Here is an 18,064-nt window from a genome sequence, read left to right as displayed (position 1 = left end):
TAATTAAGCCCCACTAAGCATTTTACGCCCTTCATCATCTAGCTATTGAAGGTTGTCACTCAGCCTTCCTCCAATCCTGATGCCTCGTTCTTCTTCATACAGTCCAGCTTTTTGGATTATCTGCTCAGCATACAGTTTGAATGGCTATGGTGAATTTTAATTTTAATTAAAATTTAATTTAAAAATTTTTAATTAAAAAAATACCTTTGCTGATTTTAAACCATCCAATATTCCCTTGCTCTCTTTCAAAGACTGCCTTTTGGTCAATATAGAGATTCCACAAATAACACACAATTAATTGTTATGAAATTCCCATTGTTCTGAATGCTTACAATAGTGAGCCACACAGTCGAAGGCCTTTTCATAGTCAATAAAATACAAGTAGACCTCTCTCTGGTATTTTCTCCTTTCAGCCAAGATTTCAGCCTGACATCAATGATGATATTCCTTGTTGCATATCCATTTGAATTTCTGATAACTCCTTCTCAATGTACTACTGCAACCATTGTTGAATGATCTTCAGCAAAACATTGCTTTCATATGATATTAATGATATTGGAATTTTCACATTCTGTTTGGTCACCTTTCTTTGGAGTGGGCACAGACATGGATCTCTTCCAGTCAGTTGGCCAGGTGGCTCTCTCACTGAGTCCTCGGCATAGTCAAGTGAATGCTTGTGGAAACATGTCAACTGGTGTGAGATCAATCCCTTGCGCCTTGTTTATCTCAAAGACCGTTGGTGCAGTTTTGACTGCTTCCGTCAGAACCATTGCTTCTGGACCACATGCGACCTTTTGAAATGTCTAATGCCAACTAGGTGTTTTTGGCCCCGTGGCTGTGTATTTCTCCCACCTTCTTTTGATGCCACCTGCATCATTCATATTTTACCCATAGAATCTTTCAATGTGACAACTCAAGGCTTGACTTTTTCCTTCAGTTCCTTCAGCTTGAGATATGCTGAGGGTGTACTTCTTTTGGGGTACATTTTTGTATACCAGGTCTTTGTACATTTCATTATGACACTCTGTCGTTTCGAGCTGAATTTTGAAGTTTTCTGTTTACCTCGTTTACTTCGTCTTTTCTTCCATTTGTTTTAGTTACTCTATGATGAAAAGCATGTTTCAGAGTTTCTTCTGACAGCCACTGTTCTATTTATTTTCCTTTCTTCTTAATGACCTTTTTAATTTATTCATATATAATATTCTTGATGTCTTCCCATAGCACATCAAGTCTTCTGTCAGCGGTGTCCAATGAGTCAAATCTATTCCTTTGAAGTTCCCCAAATTTAGGTGGAATATACTCAAGGTCATATTTTGGTTCTCATGGACTTATTTTAATTTTCTTAAAGTTCTACCTGAACTTACATATGACCAATTGGTGGTCTGTTCTTTTTTTTTTTTTTTAAACATTTTATTAGGGGCTCATACAACTCTTATCACAATCCATACACACATCAATTGTGTAAAGCACATTTGTACTTCATTCTCAAAACATTTTCTCTCCACTTAAACCCCCGGCATTAGGTCCTCATTTTTCCCCTCCCTCCCCGCTCCCCTCTCCCGCATGAGCCCTTGATAGTTTATAAATTGGTATTTTGTCATATCTTGCCGTGTCCGACGTCTTCCTTAACACACTTCTCTGTTGTCTGTTCCCCAGGGAGGAGGTCACATATAGTTCCTTGTAATCGGTTCCCTCCTTTCTACCCACTCTCCCTCCACCCTCCCTGTTTCGCCACTCACACCACTGGCCCTGTAGGGCTCATCTGCCCTGGATTCCCTGGATTTTCAGTTCCTATCTGTACCAGTGTACATCCTCTGGTCTAGCCAGACTTGCAAGGTCGAATTCGAGTCATGGTGGTGGGAGCAGGGAGGAAACATTTAGGAACTAGAGAAAATTTATATTTCTCATCATTGTTACATCGCACCCTGACTGGCTCATCTCCTCCTCGAGACCCCTCTACAAGGGGATCTCCCGTGGTCTACTAATGGACTTTGGGTCTCCACTCTGCACTCCCCCCATCATTCACTATGGTAAGATTTTTTGTTCTGATGATGCCTTATACCTGATCTCTTCGACACCTTGTGATTGCATAGGCTGGTGTGCTACTTCCATGTGGGCTTTGTTGCTTCTGAGCTAGATGGCCGCTTATTTACCTGGTGGTCTGTTCTATAGTTGGCCTTTGGCCTTGATTTGACTGGTAATATTGAGCTTCTGCACCAGATTCTGCCTAACACAAAGGGCCATGAAGGGCAACAATGCCATGTCTATATGGCATAAATCAGGGGAACTCAAGATGTTAGAAAATTGAGAAGTCTGTCCAAGCAGTTTCATAGCTTTCAGAAGTAGTAACAGTGGAAGTATGTAGTAACCAGCAGAGCTTACTACCACCGTAAGTAGTTTGATGGGTTTTGCTGCTCATTCGAATAAATGTTTGTCAAACATGCACTGGTCTAAAGCACTGAATAGTATGACATCAGTATTTCTTAAAATGTCATTTTAATGCAAAGAAACCTGTCATAAGAACTATAAGGGTTAGGCAAACAAGAATTGAGGGGGGATTCTGAAAAGGGAGAATTATTTTCATTTGTATAACTGGTAAAGCTTCAGGTTATTGATGATAGGTGCCCTCAGAGCTGCCCTAGGTATAACAGAACAAAACACTGCCTGGGCCTGTAACCTCCTCACAATTGTTGTTATGTTTGAACCCATCGGTACAACCATTATGTCAATCCACCTTGTCGAGGGCCTCCCTCTTGTTCATGGCCCCTCAACTTTACCAAGCATGTGGTCCTTTTACAGGGACTGGTCTCTCCTGAGGACATGTCCAAAGTACATGAGATGAAGTCTTACCATACTTACTTCTAAGGAGCATGCTGATTATACTTCTTCCAAGACAGATTTGGTTGTTCTTTTGACATTCAGTAGTGAAGTGAAGACCAGCACCATAACACAAATGCATTGATTCTTCTTTGGTCTTCCTTATTCAATGACCCACCTTTACCTGTATATGAGGCAATTGAAAATACAGTAGCTTGTGTCAGGCACACCTTAGTCCTCAAAGCACCATCTTTGCTTTTCAACAATTTAAAAAGATATTCTAGACCAGATTTCCTCAGTGCAGTGTCATTTGGTCTCTTGACTGCTGCTTCCATGAGCATCGATTGTGAATCCAAGCAAGTCTAAATCCCTGACAACTTCAACCTTTTCTCCATTTATCATGATGTTCCCTATTGATCCAGTTGTGAAGATTTTGGTTCTCTTTACATTGAGTTGTAATCCACCCTAAAGGCTGCCCATGCTTGCTCTTCATCAGCAAGTGCTTCAAATCCTCCTCCCTTTCAGCAAGCAATTGTGCCACTTGCATACTGAAGGCTTTTAATAAGTGTTACTCCAATCCTAATGCCGTACTCTTCTTATAATCTAGCTTCTCTAATTATTTGCTCAGCATACAGATTGAATAAGTGTGGCGAAAGGATACAACCCTGACACACACCTTTCTTGATGTTAAATAATCTAGTAATCCTTTGTTCTGTTCACACAACTGCCTCTTAATCCACGTGCAATTTCCGCAGAACAGTTAAAGTGGTTTGAAAATCTTAATCTTCTCAAGGCTATCTGTTAGAGTCCTTGAGTGGGAAATACCCTGATTCTTGGCTTCCAATGAGAAAGAAATTCACGCCAAATCCTGGTTTGTGATCCAAGTGAGTTTTTATAAAAATAGAATAAGTTTCAGGTTTTACAGTTAACCGAAAACAGGACTGCACCCTAACACATGTGGCGACCTGAGGCCAGGAGAGAGAGCACAACACTGCCAAGTGGAAGGCAGACGAGAAGCAGGAAAGAAAAGGGTGGTCTCCCCATTCCCAGCCTTTTGGGTCTTTGGGCTGGGAGGCGTGGTCGACAGTACTGGCTGATCCCATTGGCTGAATTAAGCGCAGCTGGTCTAGATTGGGCCAATCCAGGTGTACCATCCACCTAGGTGTACCATCAACCTCCCTTCCCTGGCTTGGGCCTGAATTGGTGCATGCCCGGTGGACACCTAGTCCCTGTTCTGCTATGTAACATATCCATAGTTTGCTATGATCCACATAATCCACTGCCTTTGCACAATCATAAAGCAAACCATTTCATAACAGGCTTACTATAGAAAAATATTTTAATATGCAAGATGGGACAGGGAGATAGAAATAAGAGGTTTCTGATCATAGGGGATAGTGGAACTAAACTAGAACATTTGATATTGCCACTTTATGATTGTATGTTGCAAGTTTTACAGTAATAATCATATTTCAAGTAAAGTCCACTTTTCAGACCCACTCCAATTTCCCTAAATATATCTAAGGTTGGGCAATAGGAATATTTTTTGTAATATTTAATGTATGCGGTTGTTTTACTATTATTATTGAATGTACCTGTGCATGTATATGTATACTGAGTGATAATGACTACTCAAAACATACTTATTGAAAACTCTGGGTGTTTTTTATTAGACAAACTGCAAACAATATAATCTTGCCTTCTGGCAAAAGGGAGAAAAGACATTTCACATCAACTTTATATTCTTCTCGTCATCTCTGGTGGAGTAGTGGCTTACATATCGGGCTGTGAACTGTGAAAAGTCGATCTGAAACTGCCAGCCACTCCATGGAGAAGAATTAATCTTTTTGCTCATGTGTAGATTTATAGCTTCAATAACCGAAGGAGCAATTCTAGTCTGTTCTAAGGGCTACTGTGCGTCACAATCACTCAATGGCAGTAGGTTGGTTTTGGTTTGTTGTGGCGGTGGTGATTTTCCCTAATAAAGGAGCCTCAGAACTTTTATCTTAAATCTCTTATGAATGACTCAATCTCCTTTCCGACCTGTCTCTGTTCCCTAGATCTCCTTGCTTACCGAAGGTTCAGTGGGGATTTTGTGGTTCATTTTTATTTCTGCCCTAAACAATCCCTTACATATTGCGTAAGAAAAGGCGAGGAATTATACGAGTAAGATAATAGCAACAGTCATATGCAATGGTCATTACTATTATCATTATAACAGTAAATTTAATTAAAATATCTGAGAGCTATGCCTCCCTTTGGTCCCATGAAACATATGTGATACTAGGATAGGCAAAGACCTCTTTTAGCTAAAAACAAAAATAGAAATGAAAATGTGAAAGAGAACATCCTGGAAGCATGAAAATGCTAAGGCACGAATAGTCATTTTTAATATAAAACAGGTGCAATTTAATATCAAACACAACAATTGCCACAGCAACTGAGTCAAAGGAATGATATAATAAAGGCAGGACAGTTGCCCCTGAGCATGACTGTAAGAAATCTGAGCGTGCGTTGATGGACACATTCATGATATTTGGAGCAACAATAGTCCACAGAGGGCATGGTTTCTAAGCCAGAAGGAATATGGGTAATTGCCAAATGTGAAGTTTTAAGTCATTCTGGCATTGAGCCAGGGCATGGATTTAACGCTCCAAACATGTGGTAGGGCTCAAACCCACTACCAGTGTTGCTGGAACATATCCGGGTGCTTCTAGATGGGCAGGAATTTTGCACCTGTCTTTCCAGTGTCTCCCTGTATGCATTCTGGGTCATTCTATACATAGAAGAAGCCAAGATTCTTAATTTAATATTACTAGTCTTCTGTCTAGAAAGCATTCATTAAAGAGGAACCTGATTGAACAACCCAGAGATATTGAGGGAGCTGGCAGGAGGTCATAGTTCAATGTAGCCAGTAGCATCCAACAGTTACAGGTCCAGAAGACCGCAGGGCATTGCTATGACTCAGCACTGAGTCGATGGCAGTGAGGGTGAGAGAATAAATAACATCCATTCTCAAATTTGGTTTTACCTTATGGGGAGAATACATAACATCCATTCTCAAATTTGGCTTTACCTATGGAATCCTTCATTATCCTAAAGTCAAAGATACATTCTAGACTTACTTCAACATAATTTCTAGGATCTGACCTAGGCATACATTTTTCTTATCGCTCCTGTGGATGATGCCAATGTGTAGAACAAGTAGATTATAGTCTTGTGACTCAAAATTTGGTCCATCAGTATTACTTGGGGGCCTATCTAGATCTGCTAAATCAGAATCTAGTGAGTCATCGGATTCTCAAGTGCTTAATTTGCACATTAAAATTTGATAAGTACCAGATGACAGGATGCTCTTTAGTGGTACCTAATGGGGCCCGCTGCCTGTGACTGTACCCATAAAGGGAGAAGTCCCTGAATAATGTAGCAATAATGGTAGTGTGGGGAAGAGAGGAGGAGAGAGTGCTGTGGCCTTTAGAAAGCAAGACTGGGGAAGCTGGTAAACCAAGGCTTAAGGAAATAAAAACATTTCTGGTTTATTGTTTACATTTGCATAAACTGATTTTCTCCACAAAACTTTGCAGATAAAATCCTACATAATCATCGGTCCATGTTTTATTTTGGTGAAAGGTCAATACGTGACAAGGCTACGTTAAGTACTTTATTCTGATCATGAATTTAATCCCTAGGACCACCCAGCACTGAAACATAATAATCCCATTGTGCAAAAGTTCAGAGAGGTCCAGAACCTGCACACAGTCACATAGCTTGTTAATGGCAGAGTGAGAATTTGGATTATTTTAATGAGTTTTCTATTCATTTTTCCTGTATTATCAAAAGCAAGGCTTATTTTATAAACTAGGCCCAGAAACTCCTCTCAGGACTTTCTACCTTAATCACATATAATTAGTTTGTGCTGCAGGCCCAACGGGCCTTTCTGAGAAAACCAAGTGCGATGGTAGAGCAAAGACCAGGTTCAGGAGCGAGGAGAGAAGAGCTGTCCTCACTCCAGCAGGGCTCTACTTCCCCCGCCACTTTACTTTGCTGGAGCCTCCATTTCATTTCAGCTCAGCGACCAAGTCCCAAGAGGGAACGTTTCATAGGAACAACCCTTTATGAGCTGTTAGCCCCAAACAAGACCTGCTATCCCGTCCACATGAAGAGACACTGACAGAGACGAGGCTAAAATCTCCCATATTGTTGTGAGCTAACTGAATCAATAAACTGCATGGTGACCCATGCACAGTGGAATGAAATTCGGTCCAGTTCTGCGTCATCCTCATGATTGGTCACAGGTAAGACCACGGCTAACCATAGAATTTACATGGGCAAGTTTAGGGGGTTAGGTCACCAGATCTTTCTTCTTAGTCTGGCCTAGACCAAAAGCTCCACTGAAACAGAAGCAGTATCTTATCAACATAAAAATCCATACTGTGTACAGGGAGGGGCTAAACGCAGGTATGTTCGCTGGAAACCCAACCTGCCTCTCCCAGGTGGAAGTAAGTCATTCTACCACTGAACCGCCATTGTTCATAGACTACCTAAATATAAAAAGAGTAAGAAATAACACCATATTCCAGTCAGTTTGTCATAATGGAAGGTTTATTTTAATATCATTCATCATATTCAGAACATGACTTCCAACTAGAAAGGTATGCAAGGGTTATTTTTATAACTTCAAAGTAAATAAAATAGAATCAATAAAGAAATTGTAACAATAAATACATTTTAAATATAAATATACACATTAATATCCCACAAGTATAAAAATCATGCTCTGTAAATACTTTGCCCACAGACTATCTTTGTGATGTACCAAACTCCAGGACATATTTTAAAAGGTTTACCTATGTTCCCTTTGTTCTAGATATTTTCAAGGAGCTTATATAAGAACAACACATTCAAATTTTTAAAAAATATTAAGTATCACAGAGGAATTTTTAATACAGAATACATTTTGTTTTACAAATAATGCACATTTCTTAAATATTACAAACAGTGAAACAAATATATCTGCATACAGATATATACAATGTACTACTTAATACTTCAAAAATGCAAGAAGATAAATCATATATATATATATAACATACATATATAATGTTAGCTCATAATGAACAATTCAGTATTGCTCTTGGGTTGGTCTTGCTGTATTGCATGCATGCCCAGGGCACACTCATGGCTTGTCATGTGATAAAGGAGGGATCAAGAGGGACAGAAGGGCACTCTGGCCATGTTTATTCCCACATTGTCGTCTTCAAAGAAATATGCTGAATTCTATAACTTACTATGTATGGCTAAAGGTCTGCGCCGAGACACCATGTAGGACGTACCCTCAAGATTACCAAAACTGCATCTGGAGATGAGCCAAACAAACGTTGAAAACTCCTGATTGAGCAATACCCATTCCTCAAGCCACAAGTCCATTGGGGTACTTCTAAAACTTCTTTTGAAATAACCATCAGGATTTTCCGTTCAGGTCATGGAAAATGATCTCATACGAAGGTCAGGAATTGGGGTTTCAATAGGTTTCCTAAAAAATTCATGGAAAAAGTATGAAGAAGAAAATTTTTATTTTCAATCATTGCAAGCTTCTTCTACTGATGCATCTCTCAGTACAGTTGCGGTTGAGTTGCCGCCAACTCATGGTGACCTCGTATGCCTCCGAGTAGAATGCCACTCCACACTCTTGGCCGTTTGTACCACCCAGGGGTTCAGATGAAGCGTGAAACACAGATGTAGATACTGGCTTGAAAGAGCTAAAAGCAATTCTAGTTTGCAACTAATAGAAAGAGGCCTGTTTGCGAGGACAATTACATCAGAAAATTAACTATCCTTAGGTTCAGTGGTAGAGATCACAGTTTACTATTGGCAAAGAACCAAACCAAACTCTGTAAACTCCACTGCATCCAGGAAATTCTGCTTCTTCTGTCCTTTACCTCATCTCCAAATTACAAATGTGGGACATCCGGCTGAGGATACAAGGGGAAAATGTACGGGTGGGTTGAAAACAAAGGCTACTGAAAATCTGCAAACATCTCACCATGAAGGTTGGAGTCACCTCTTTGGAACGGAACACGATTATTGGAGGATGCACCCATTTGGATTTAAAGAGGGCCTCAACCCCATCCCCCCAGAAAGCCCTACCCCGTCTCCCCCACCACAGGCTCTGGGACACTTCTTTGCCTCTTCTGCATGGACTTTCCCTGCCGTGGGAGAAGCCAGTGAAGTTTTGTTCTCATAGGTCAGCGGACCAGGAAAATGCTAAGTCCACAGAGCCAAATTATTCTCAAAGGCACCTTCCACACACTAATTGCAATACAAAAACAAGTTATCAATAGAGCAAGAAGGGTGAGAGCAGGGTAAATAAATTTGACAAGAAAAGGTTAAAGGAAAAGAGGAAGTGTTAAGAGCCTAAATATGTGTAGGCAGACTGAGATGTTTCTGTCCCTGCTGTAAGAGGCAGTAAAAAGACACCAAGTGCCCCACAGACAGGATCTAACAGGGTATGTGCTGAAGACAAGCATCTCAAACTTCAGAAGTGCCCAGCGTTGGCACTGCTGTTCATCAGCCAAGGTGTCATCTTGCAAGTTGTACTCTCGTTTCTTTTGCCTGGAAGGAATTCCACGAGTAGAACCCCACTGTGGGTCAACATGCAGTATACTGACCAACACAGACAGGGCCACGAAGAAGTCCTGCCAAGGCTGCCCAAGAAGCAGAACCACACTGGGCTCTATGATGTCAAAGCAATTAGCTGACGGGCTCTGCCCCAAACAGCCCCAGTTCTCTCCCATGTCGGCCCCCAGTATCCCCAGCCATAATTTAGTTTGGAGAATTAAAGATACACACAAAATTACTAAGAGAAAGTGATTGTTTCTAGAGTGAACACTGCACTGAATAGCTCTTAGAAGACATTTATAATGAAACATGCAAGATAATTTACTATTACTAGAATACACTTCTAATTTAGCTAATTAAAAAAAAACACAGTGAACAACGTCTGTTTCAAACTATTTTGATAAGTACAAAGGGTGGCTTATGCATGTTTGAGTCACTTAGAAATGAATGTGCTTTTGGTCCTCGATGATATTTGTTGCCAGTCACCTGGAAGTACACAGATGGAGTCGTTTGAAAGGGGAACATCATTCTGAAGAGGGAGAAAGACTATAAATCACTACTTTATTTAAAATCTGAGGGTTGAAAGTTATATTCCTCATTTATTAAATGAAGGAACTCTTACATTTGTAAAACCCTCAAAGCACAACACACTGGAAAGTTATTGCAATGTTTCTGTGATGTCACAATATTTTCACCCCCAAATTAGGTAACTTCTGATAGAGCAGCAGCACACATTTAGATAACTCATGTGAAAATAAATATTTGAAAGATCAGATGATTCTTGCTAACAGTGCCCGGGGGAGGTAACTGCGATCCTCCTTCCAGGGTAGTGACCTTACCATGTCAGGTGGACGTAAGAATAAGCATCCTGTGGGAAGGTTACATAATGCTATCTTTAATCCAGTTAAAACATCATGCAAGGGACCGGTCCTTGCACGTTCTTCTTACATCTTTATCCTGGTCCCCTCCCCCAAAGTCTTAATTCTGAGCTTTGAGAAATGCCTGTTCATACCTGTTGCTCAATGGGATCATGCTCTCACATGCAATTAGATGGCACCGATGCTCTCAGCACAGGCTGCTGCTGTGAGAACAAGCGCTAACACCTTCTTGGGAACACTGTTGCCTTCAGAAGGCAACATCTCTCTACATTTGCTGAGCTGCTGAGCAAACGGGCTTATTGTTACTGGCAGATTTTATGATTCTGGAAAAAGAATGCTTATTGTTGGTGGGATGGCATGTCCTCTTTAAGAACAATCGGGCACATTTCTGTCAAAATGCAATGTTTTACATATGGGTATCATACATGCTACCCTGAATGATAACGGGGGCAGGGCGGGGTTCATACTGGATGAAGGAAGATGAGGCAACGGGGGCCAGCGACTGCTCCTCCCACCGGAAGGCTGCTCACATAACCACGCATTTGCCTTTGAGTTTCTCTTTCCTTTTCTGCTGCTTGCTCTTCTTCCCGTCAATCTGCAGACTCACGGTCCTGCGCTTCTCCAGGTTGAGCAGCTCCTGGAAGAGCTCCTTCACGTTGTGATTGAGCTTGGCTGAGGTTTCCATGAAGGCGCACTTCCACTTCCGGGCCAGGGCCTCAGCCTCACTGCTCTCGACCTCCCGGTTCGGGTTCTCATCGCACTTGTTCCCCACCAGCATGATGGGGATGCTCTCCACGTCCCCTTTGATCTCGCAGATTTGTTCGTAGATGGGTTTGAGCTCCTCCAGGGACTGCCGGCTAGTGATGGAGTACACCAGGATGAAGGCGTGCCCTTTGGATATAGACAGACGCTGCATGGCAGGGAACTGGTGGCTGCCCGTGGTGTCAGTGATCTGCAGTGTGCATATGCTCTTGTCACAGCTGATGACCTGCCGATAGGTGTCTTCCACCGTTGGGATGTAGCTCTCTCGGAAGGTACCTTTCACAAACCTCAAGACCAAAGAGCTCTTGCCAACACCACCTGCTCCAAACACAGCCACCCGATAATCATTGCTCTGCTCAGGCATGTTGCTGCTGGGTCCCAACACGCAACCAGGAATCCCCTAGCGAAGACAAGAGAAGGGTAAGATCATTAATCATTTGTTGTGGAAGATCACTTCACTGTCTTTTGATGGCCACCTGCAGAAGTTGGTATCACGATTCTCCTTGTGCAATGACAAAACTGGTATGAGAAAGAGAAGATAGGCTTGGATGTCACATCTCTTAACTATACATTTGATGTGTGTGCTTGATTCTACGTTAGCAGATGTCAGCTTGCTCTAATGGGGACTCTTTTCAAATGGATGTCCTTCTTATCCCTTTTTGTGGCTCAACCTAGATCCTGTTCTGATATATTATACTAAGTTAGTATGGGTTATTTTGATTTTTAAAAATCCATGGATTTTTTTCATAATATATATTTTCATGTGCTTTTTGTTAAGACTGACATATATACAAATATAAGGCAATCAAGGGACTTGCCAGAAACACAGTAATCTTTATTAAACAAAAATATCAAAATGTGAAACTATTATTTATTGATATAACTTCCATGAGGTCTATATGTTTCTGTGATGATTAGGTCTTGTGCCAACTAGACTACACTTATAAAAAGATATAGATGGGGTACAGATAGGAATGGAAACACAGGGAATCCAGGGCGGATGATCCTTTCAGGACCAGTGGTGAGAGTGGAGATACCGGGAGGGAGGAGGGAGAGTGGGTTGGAAAGAGGGAACTGATTACAAGGAACTATATGTGACCTCCTCCCTGGGGGACGGACAACAGAAAAGTGGGTGAAGGGAGATGTCAGAAAGGGCAAGATATGACAAAATAATAATTCATAAATTATCAGGGGCTCATAAGGGAGGGGAGAGCGGGGAGGGAGGGGAAAAATGAGGACCTAATGCCGGGGGCTTAAGTGGGGAGAAAATGTTTTGAGAATGATGAGGACAATGAATGTACAAATGTTCTTTACACAATTGATATGTGTATGGATAAGAGTTGTACGAGCCCCTAATAAAATGATTTAAAAAAGAGATAAAGCTGGACTCCAACTCGTCAGTCAGGTCACAGCCTGTTGACCCCTCCTTTGGTGTGTTGTCCTTTTATGAGATGTCATGGAGAATGGATCTCTCTCTTGCCCCTCTCCTTCTTTTTGCTTGAGTGGATCCGATATCCGGCTTCTGAGCTGCCAGCCCATGGGACCTACCAACCCTGTGAGCTGTCACTTCCTGCCATGTTTCTGCTGACTTGGGATCCATGTGACTCTGCACCCAGCTCCCCACATCACCTTCCTGACTCATCAGCTGCAGCTGTCACTGGTCTTGTTTCTCTAGAAAACGTAGCCTACCACAACTTCTAAAAGTGATGTGTCAAGCTCTCTAACCTTTTATCCTCTCGGCCTCAACCACTCATCTGGAATCCCCTGGGCTATATAAAAGGCAGATCGCATAGGAAGACTACTTCTACTTCATTATCTCCCTACCAACAAAACGAACAGCACTCAGGGAAAGAGTGCCTGGGATCAGACTTGACCATGGGCCGTGGAGTACTTTGGAATACTGTTGTGGATCAACAATCAAACCCCTATGTTCGATTCATAATCGAAGGAAAGAAGCTTTCAGGACTTTTAGATTCAGGAGCCCACCTCACGGCTATGAGTCTTCAACAATGCCCCAAGGCATGGTTGCTGTCTGCTCCTAGTTTTAGCATGGAAGGTATAGGAGAAAGTATGGCAAAAAATGGAAATGTCCTACGGTTTATGGGGCCTGAAGGACAGTCCGCTTTAATTAAGTCTGTAGTGACACTTACCCCAATTAATTTATGGGGCAGGGATTTATTGTAGCAATGGGGGACTAAATTGTGCATTCCTCCACAGAACTCCAGTGCGCAGAACAGGATGACAAATATGGGCTATAAAGGAAATGGCCTCAGGAAAATGAGCAAGGAGACCTTTCTCCAATCCAGGTCGCTTCCCAAAATGATCACCATGGTCTAGGATATTCACATTTTTAGGGGTGGGGGGCTTGCTGTCATGACACCTGCACCCATTAAACTATCTTGGAAGTCAAATGACCCAATATGAATACAACAGTGGTCCCTGAATAATGAGAAATTGCAGACTTTGCATGAATCAGTTCAAGAGGTGCTAAGAGAAGGTCATATTGAAGAAACTCTTAGCCCTTGGAATTCTCCTGCATTTGTTACTAAGAAGGAATTTGGTAAATGATGTATACTCATAGACCTGAGAGCAGTACATTTGATCCTACATCCAAAAGGGACCTTCCAACTGGGCCTCCCTTCACTAGCATGACCTCAAAGGGGTGGGCTCTGATCATTATAAACCTGAAAGACGGTTTTTACACTATCCATTTAGATTCTGCTGACTGTGATAAATTCACAGTCCCCGAGTTAAACAAGAGCGTCCCAGTTGGGAAGTTTCAAATGAAAATTCTAGCTCCGGGCATGGTGGATAGTGCCACAATGTGTCAGTTTTTTATAGGTGATGTTTTAGAACCAGTCAGGGAATGCTTTCCCAAGGCATATATCATCCACGACATGGATGATACCTTAATAGCAGCACTTAATAATGAAATGCTACAACAAACTTATATTCACATCAGAGCAGCCATCTCTCAGGCAGCGTTGGGAATTGCTCTGGACAAGATCCCAACAACCAGCCCTTATACATACTTATGAATGGTGGTGAACAGGGCTACCATCAGACGACAGAAACGAGAAGTTAGAAAAGACCATCTAAAGACATGAAATGATTTTCAAAAGTTATTAGGGGATATAAATTGGTTATTACCTTTGCTAGGAATTCCCACCTAAGAAGTCCAACACTTGTTTGACACATTAAAAGGGAATCCCTTGCTAAACAGTCCTGTCCTAGAGAGCTCAACCCTGAAGCTTGCCTGGAATTACCGCTTGTGGAGGAAGACATCAGCCAGGAAAAAGATTTATTACATTGATCCAGCTAAAAGCATTCACCTTATCATTTTTCACACACCCATTACCCTGCCCCACCCCCACCCCTGCTGCTACATTAGCCCTAAAAGATAAGCCTCTAGAATGGCTATGTTTAGGAGAAGTCATCTGGCCTTATTGGGAGCTAATAGCTCAGGGGCAAATTGCTCAGTTGATTGCCAAAGGCTGGCATCACTGCCAACAGCTGAGTGGGTATGATCCGTCATCAACAAAGTTTCCTCCTCCAAGCCACTTGACGGAGCCCCGCTTCCTTTACAGACGTTCCAGTAACTGCATCACAGCCTACTGGGGCCCTTCTTTTCAATCCTTTCAAACTTGTTATACCTCTGCACAGTAGACAGAAATGTTTGCTCTCATTCTATCGTTGAAAAATGTAAAACAACCTTCCTATATACTTGAGTATATACGGTATTAATGTGATCAGTAACTCGGCTTATGCAGTACAGGTTTGTTCCTTTATTGAGACAGCAAAACTGAAATCGGACCTGCACTCTGCCATTAGTAAGTTGTTCGTCGCCTGACAGACTCCTAAATTCTGCCTCCACCCATTCTTTCTCAGACACAGGCGAGCACACACACAGTTGCTGTGGGCTAATTTCTAGGGGAAATGCAAATGCAGACAAGTTCACTCATAGGGCATTATTTACTCTTACCCTTCCAGAGGCAGAAAATAAATTTACACAACACTGCTAGTCTAAGACATATATATCATTTGACCTGGGCTCAGGCCAGACAGATTCTCAGGGCATGCACTCACTGGTGACAAACCTCACTGAGGGAGGCATCCAAGGAGTTAATCCATGAGGAGATCTGTCCAGTGCACGCTGGCAAATGGGCGTCCCTCACAGCCCCTTATTTGATGCCTAGGAGCTGTGCATGTTACTATAGAAACTTTCTCAGGATTTTTGTGGTTGTCAGCCATGACCAGAAAATCCACAAAGCATGTCATTAGCCATTTATTGCCCTGCTTTGCTGTGATGGGCACCCCAACCCATTTATCAATGAACAATAGCCTTGCTTACACAGCAAATGGTTTCACCATTTTTGTCAAGATTGGAAGATTCATCAGGTAACAGGCACCCCTTACAATCCTCAGGGTCAGGCCCTCACTGAAGGAGCACACAGCACTCTAAAATCTCAATAATTCAAACAGAAGGGGGAAAGGCAAGTCAATACATGACAAACTTCATTTAGCTTTATTAACTCTAATTTTTCCCCCTTTCAAAAGATTCTAAAATAAATAGGGCAGAAAAACACTTTTCAACCCCTACAGAGAAAGCTAATCCGGAGAAGATCTGGTGGAAGAATGACAGTGGAAGGTGGGAACCGGGATTACTAATTTCTGGAGGCCAAAGTCATGTTTACATTTTTTTCAGATGATGGAGAAAACATATGGGTTTCCCTTAGGAGAGTGTGACCGTGTGGAGAAAGATGAAGGATAAAGAAATGAAGAAGAAACTGCACAGTCCTCTTAATGATTCCATCCCTGGTTTCTACCCTGTTTTCCCCAAAGTAAGACATCCCCTGAAAATAAGACCTACTTACAGTTTTGCCTCTCGCTGAAATATAAGGCATCCCCCGAAAATACCCGCCACCCCCGAAACTACCATAACTCTGTACTCTGGACCATCGCAGTGGGCGCCACCACGCAGCTCACTGTTGGCCACAGTGCAGCCGGAGCAGACAGGAAGTGCAAGGTCTCTTTTAATAAAACAATAAACAATAAATGTGTACCGTATTCTTCTTCATGGAAAAATAAGACATCCCCTTAAAATAAGACCTAGCGCATATTTGGGAGCAAAAATTAATATAAGACACTGTCTTATTTTCGGGGAAACTGTAACAGCCCAAAGGAAGGGGCTCTTAGTTTATGTCTTCACAGGCGAAAGAGAACACAAATGAAGTTTTCTTCAGTGGGGCAGCCTGGGAAGAGGGACAACCAGTGGCGTGGCACGGGGGATGATGGAGAGACAACCCACAGGCCTCTTTCCTGGCACAGAGATTATCAGAAACATCAAAAAGACATCGCTGATTTGAACGAATGGCCATTGTGGCCTTTCTGAGCCTTATTAACAATTTCTATCAGGGCTACGGAGACACGCGAGGACTCTGTTGAAACTGAGTAATTTGTGCAGACACTTACCTACGCAGAGCCCTCCACACACAGGTGATTGACGAACTGAAAGCAAAAATGGCTGGGCCACTACAGACGTTACCAGATTATGGACCTGAAGCAGCAATTGATGCTGAAATGAGATTGGAATATTACAGGCTTGTGTAACCCCTTATCTGTATCATGAAACCATGTATGATCTGTCTTTAATTAGAAACCATTTGCAAGGGAGGGAGGGTGAGGGATCTAGGGGGAAATGAGAAGCTGATACCTAGGGCTCAAGTAGAAAGAAAATGTTTTGAAAATGATGAGGGCAACAAATGTACCAATGTGCTTGACACATGGATGGATGGATGGATTGTGATGAGTTGTATGAGCCCTCAATAAAATGATTTTAAAAAAAGAAATTATTTGCAAGGATTTAAGGGAAACATCGCATTAGATATAAAACAGCTTTAAAAAAGGAGATTTTCAGTACATTTAAGGATGGGTAAAAAGCATCGCCTTGCACAGACGCAGTTTGGAGGGATTAGACCCACGTGCCTGGGTTCAAAGTCTTTCACTTAGCCTAGACTCTGGTCTGACTGTATTACTTATTGTCACTATTTTTGTCGTTGTAATTGCTTGCTGATTCTGCAGAAAGCTTCGGCACATAGAGAAAAGCTATGTCGCATATGCAGCCCTGCCAAACTTAAAGCACAAAACAAAGGGGGGCGGGGGATTGTGATAAACTGAGGGACTGAATAAGAAAGTAAATAGCCAAATCCTTCATGCTCATAATTACGAAGTCTGGAAAGCTGACTCTGGTGGGAGAAGGCCCTCACCATCATGAGATAGACATGAATCTTAATACACATTCTCAAGACTGAAAATAGTCCCTCCTCTGACCCTCCATAAAGGGGCTGTCATAAAATATACTCCTAGCTGTTCACTATATGCCTGAAGGTTAACTGTAGTTAAGAGCAAGCATGTTCTATTGCCTGTCCCACCCTAAAGAGTAGCTAACTCCCTTCTGATATCTCCTTCTGATACAAATCATAGAATACTCCCTTGGGAGGGCTCAAGGACACATAAGGTTAGGCCATTGACTCATTCTACTACCCACTTATTGTAATACCCATTCTCTCTATTAAGTGTGTTCACTCTTTTATGTGTGTGTCAGTTGAAAGAGTTGTAAACTCCATGAATATCTATACCCATTGAAAAATATATTTGCTCCCTTGGCTTCAGGACTGGGACAAGGAGCCCCTGTGTCCTATTTTGTCTGACTGTATTATTTTCTGTAATCACAAAGTCACTCCTACAGACCCCTTCTCCTGTTGGGGGCTGGTACCCCAACACTTCCATTTGCTTTAGCTACACTACTATTAAGAGCAAGTTTCAGAGGCTTTTCTGAAATGCACTTTGATCTTTTGCTTTGAAATGTTGCCATCATCATTGCCTGTCTTTTAAATGACATAATCAAAGCTCGTGGAAGCAGCAACTAAGAAATCATAAAATGGGAGATCAAATGAAAGGGTAATACATTTTAACCTAACTACATCTGG

At 42.0% G+C, this 18,064-nt stretch overlaps 1 protein-coding gene across 2 annotated transcripts in view; it reads right to left on the bottom strand.

The window, feature by feature from the left end:
* Nucleotides 1–7,401: 7,401 nt before the first annotated feature.
* DIRAS2 (DIRAS family GTPase 2) overlaps nt 7,402–18,064 on the bottom strand; it is a 26,455-nt gene continuing 15,792 nt past the window's right edge. For both annotated transcript variants that reach the window (XM_045285936.1, XM_045285943.1), the window contains exon 2: nt 7,402–11,475. In XM_045285936.1, the coding sequence (XP_045141871.1) occupies nt 10,840–11,439 (600 nt within the window). In that variant the 5' untranslated portion in view covers nt 11,440–11,475 and the 3' untranslated portion in view covers nt 7,402–10,839. The remainder of the gene's footprint in view (nt 11,476–18,064) is intronic.

The sequence above is a fragment of the Echinops telfairi genome, unplaced genomic scaffold (assembly GCF_000313985.2).
Source record: "Echinops telfairi isolate 266 unplaced genomic scaffold, ASM31398v2 ScPeMD7_1;HRSCAF=3_0, whole genome shotgun sequence".
Taxonomy (NCBI): domain Eukaryota; kingdom Metazoa; phylum Chordata; class Mammalia; order Afrosoricida; family Tenrecidae; genus Echinops; species Echinops telfairi.
Note: the sequence above shows the minus strand (reverse complement) of the source record. Positions and strands in the feature narration are given on the sequence as shown.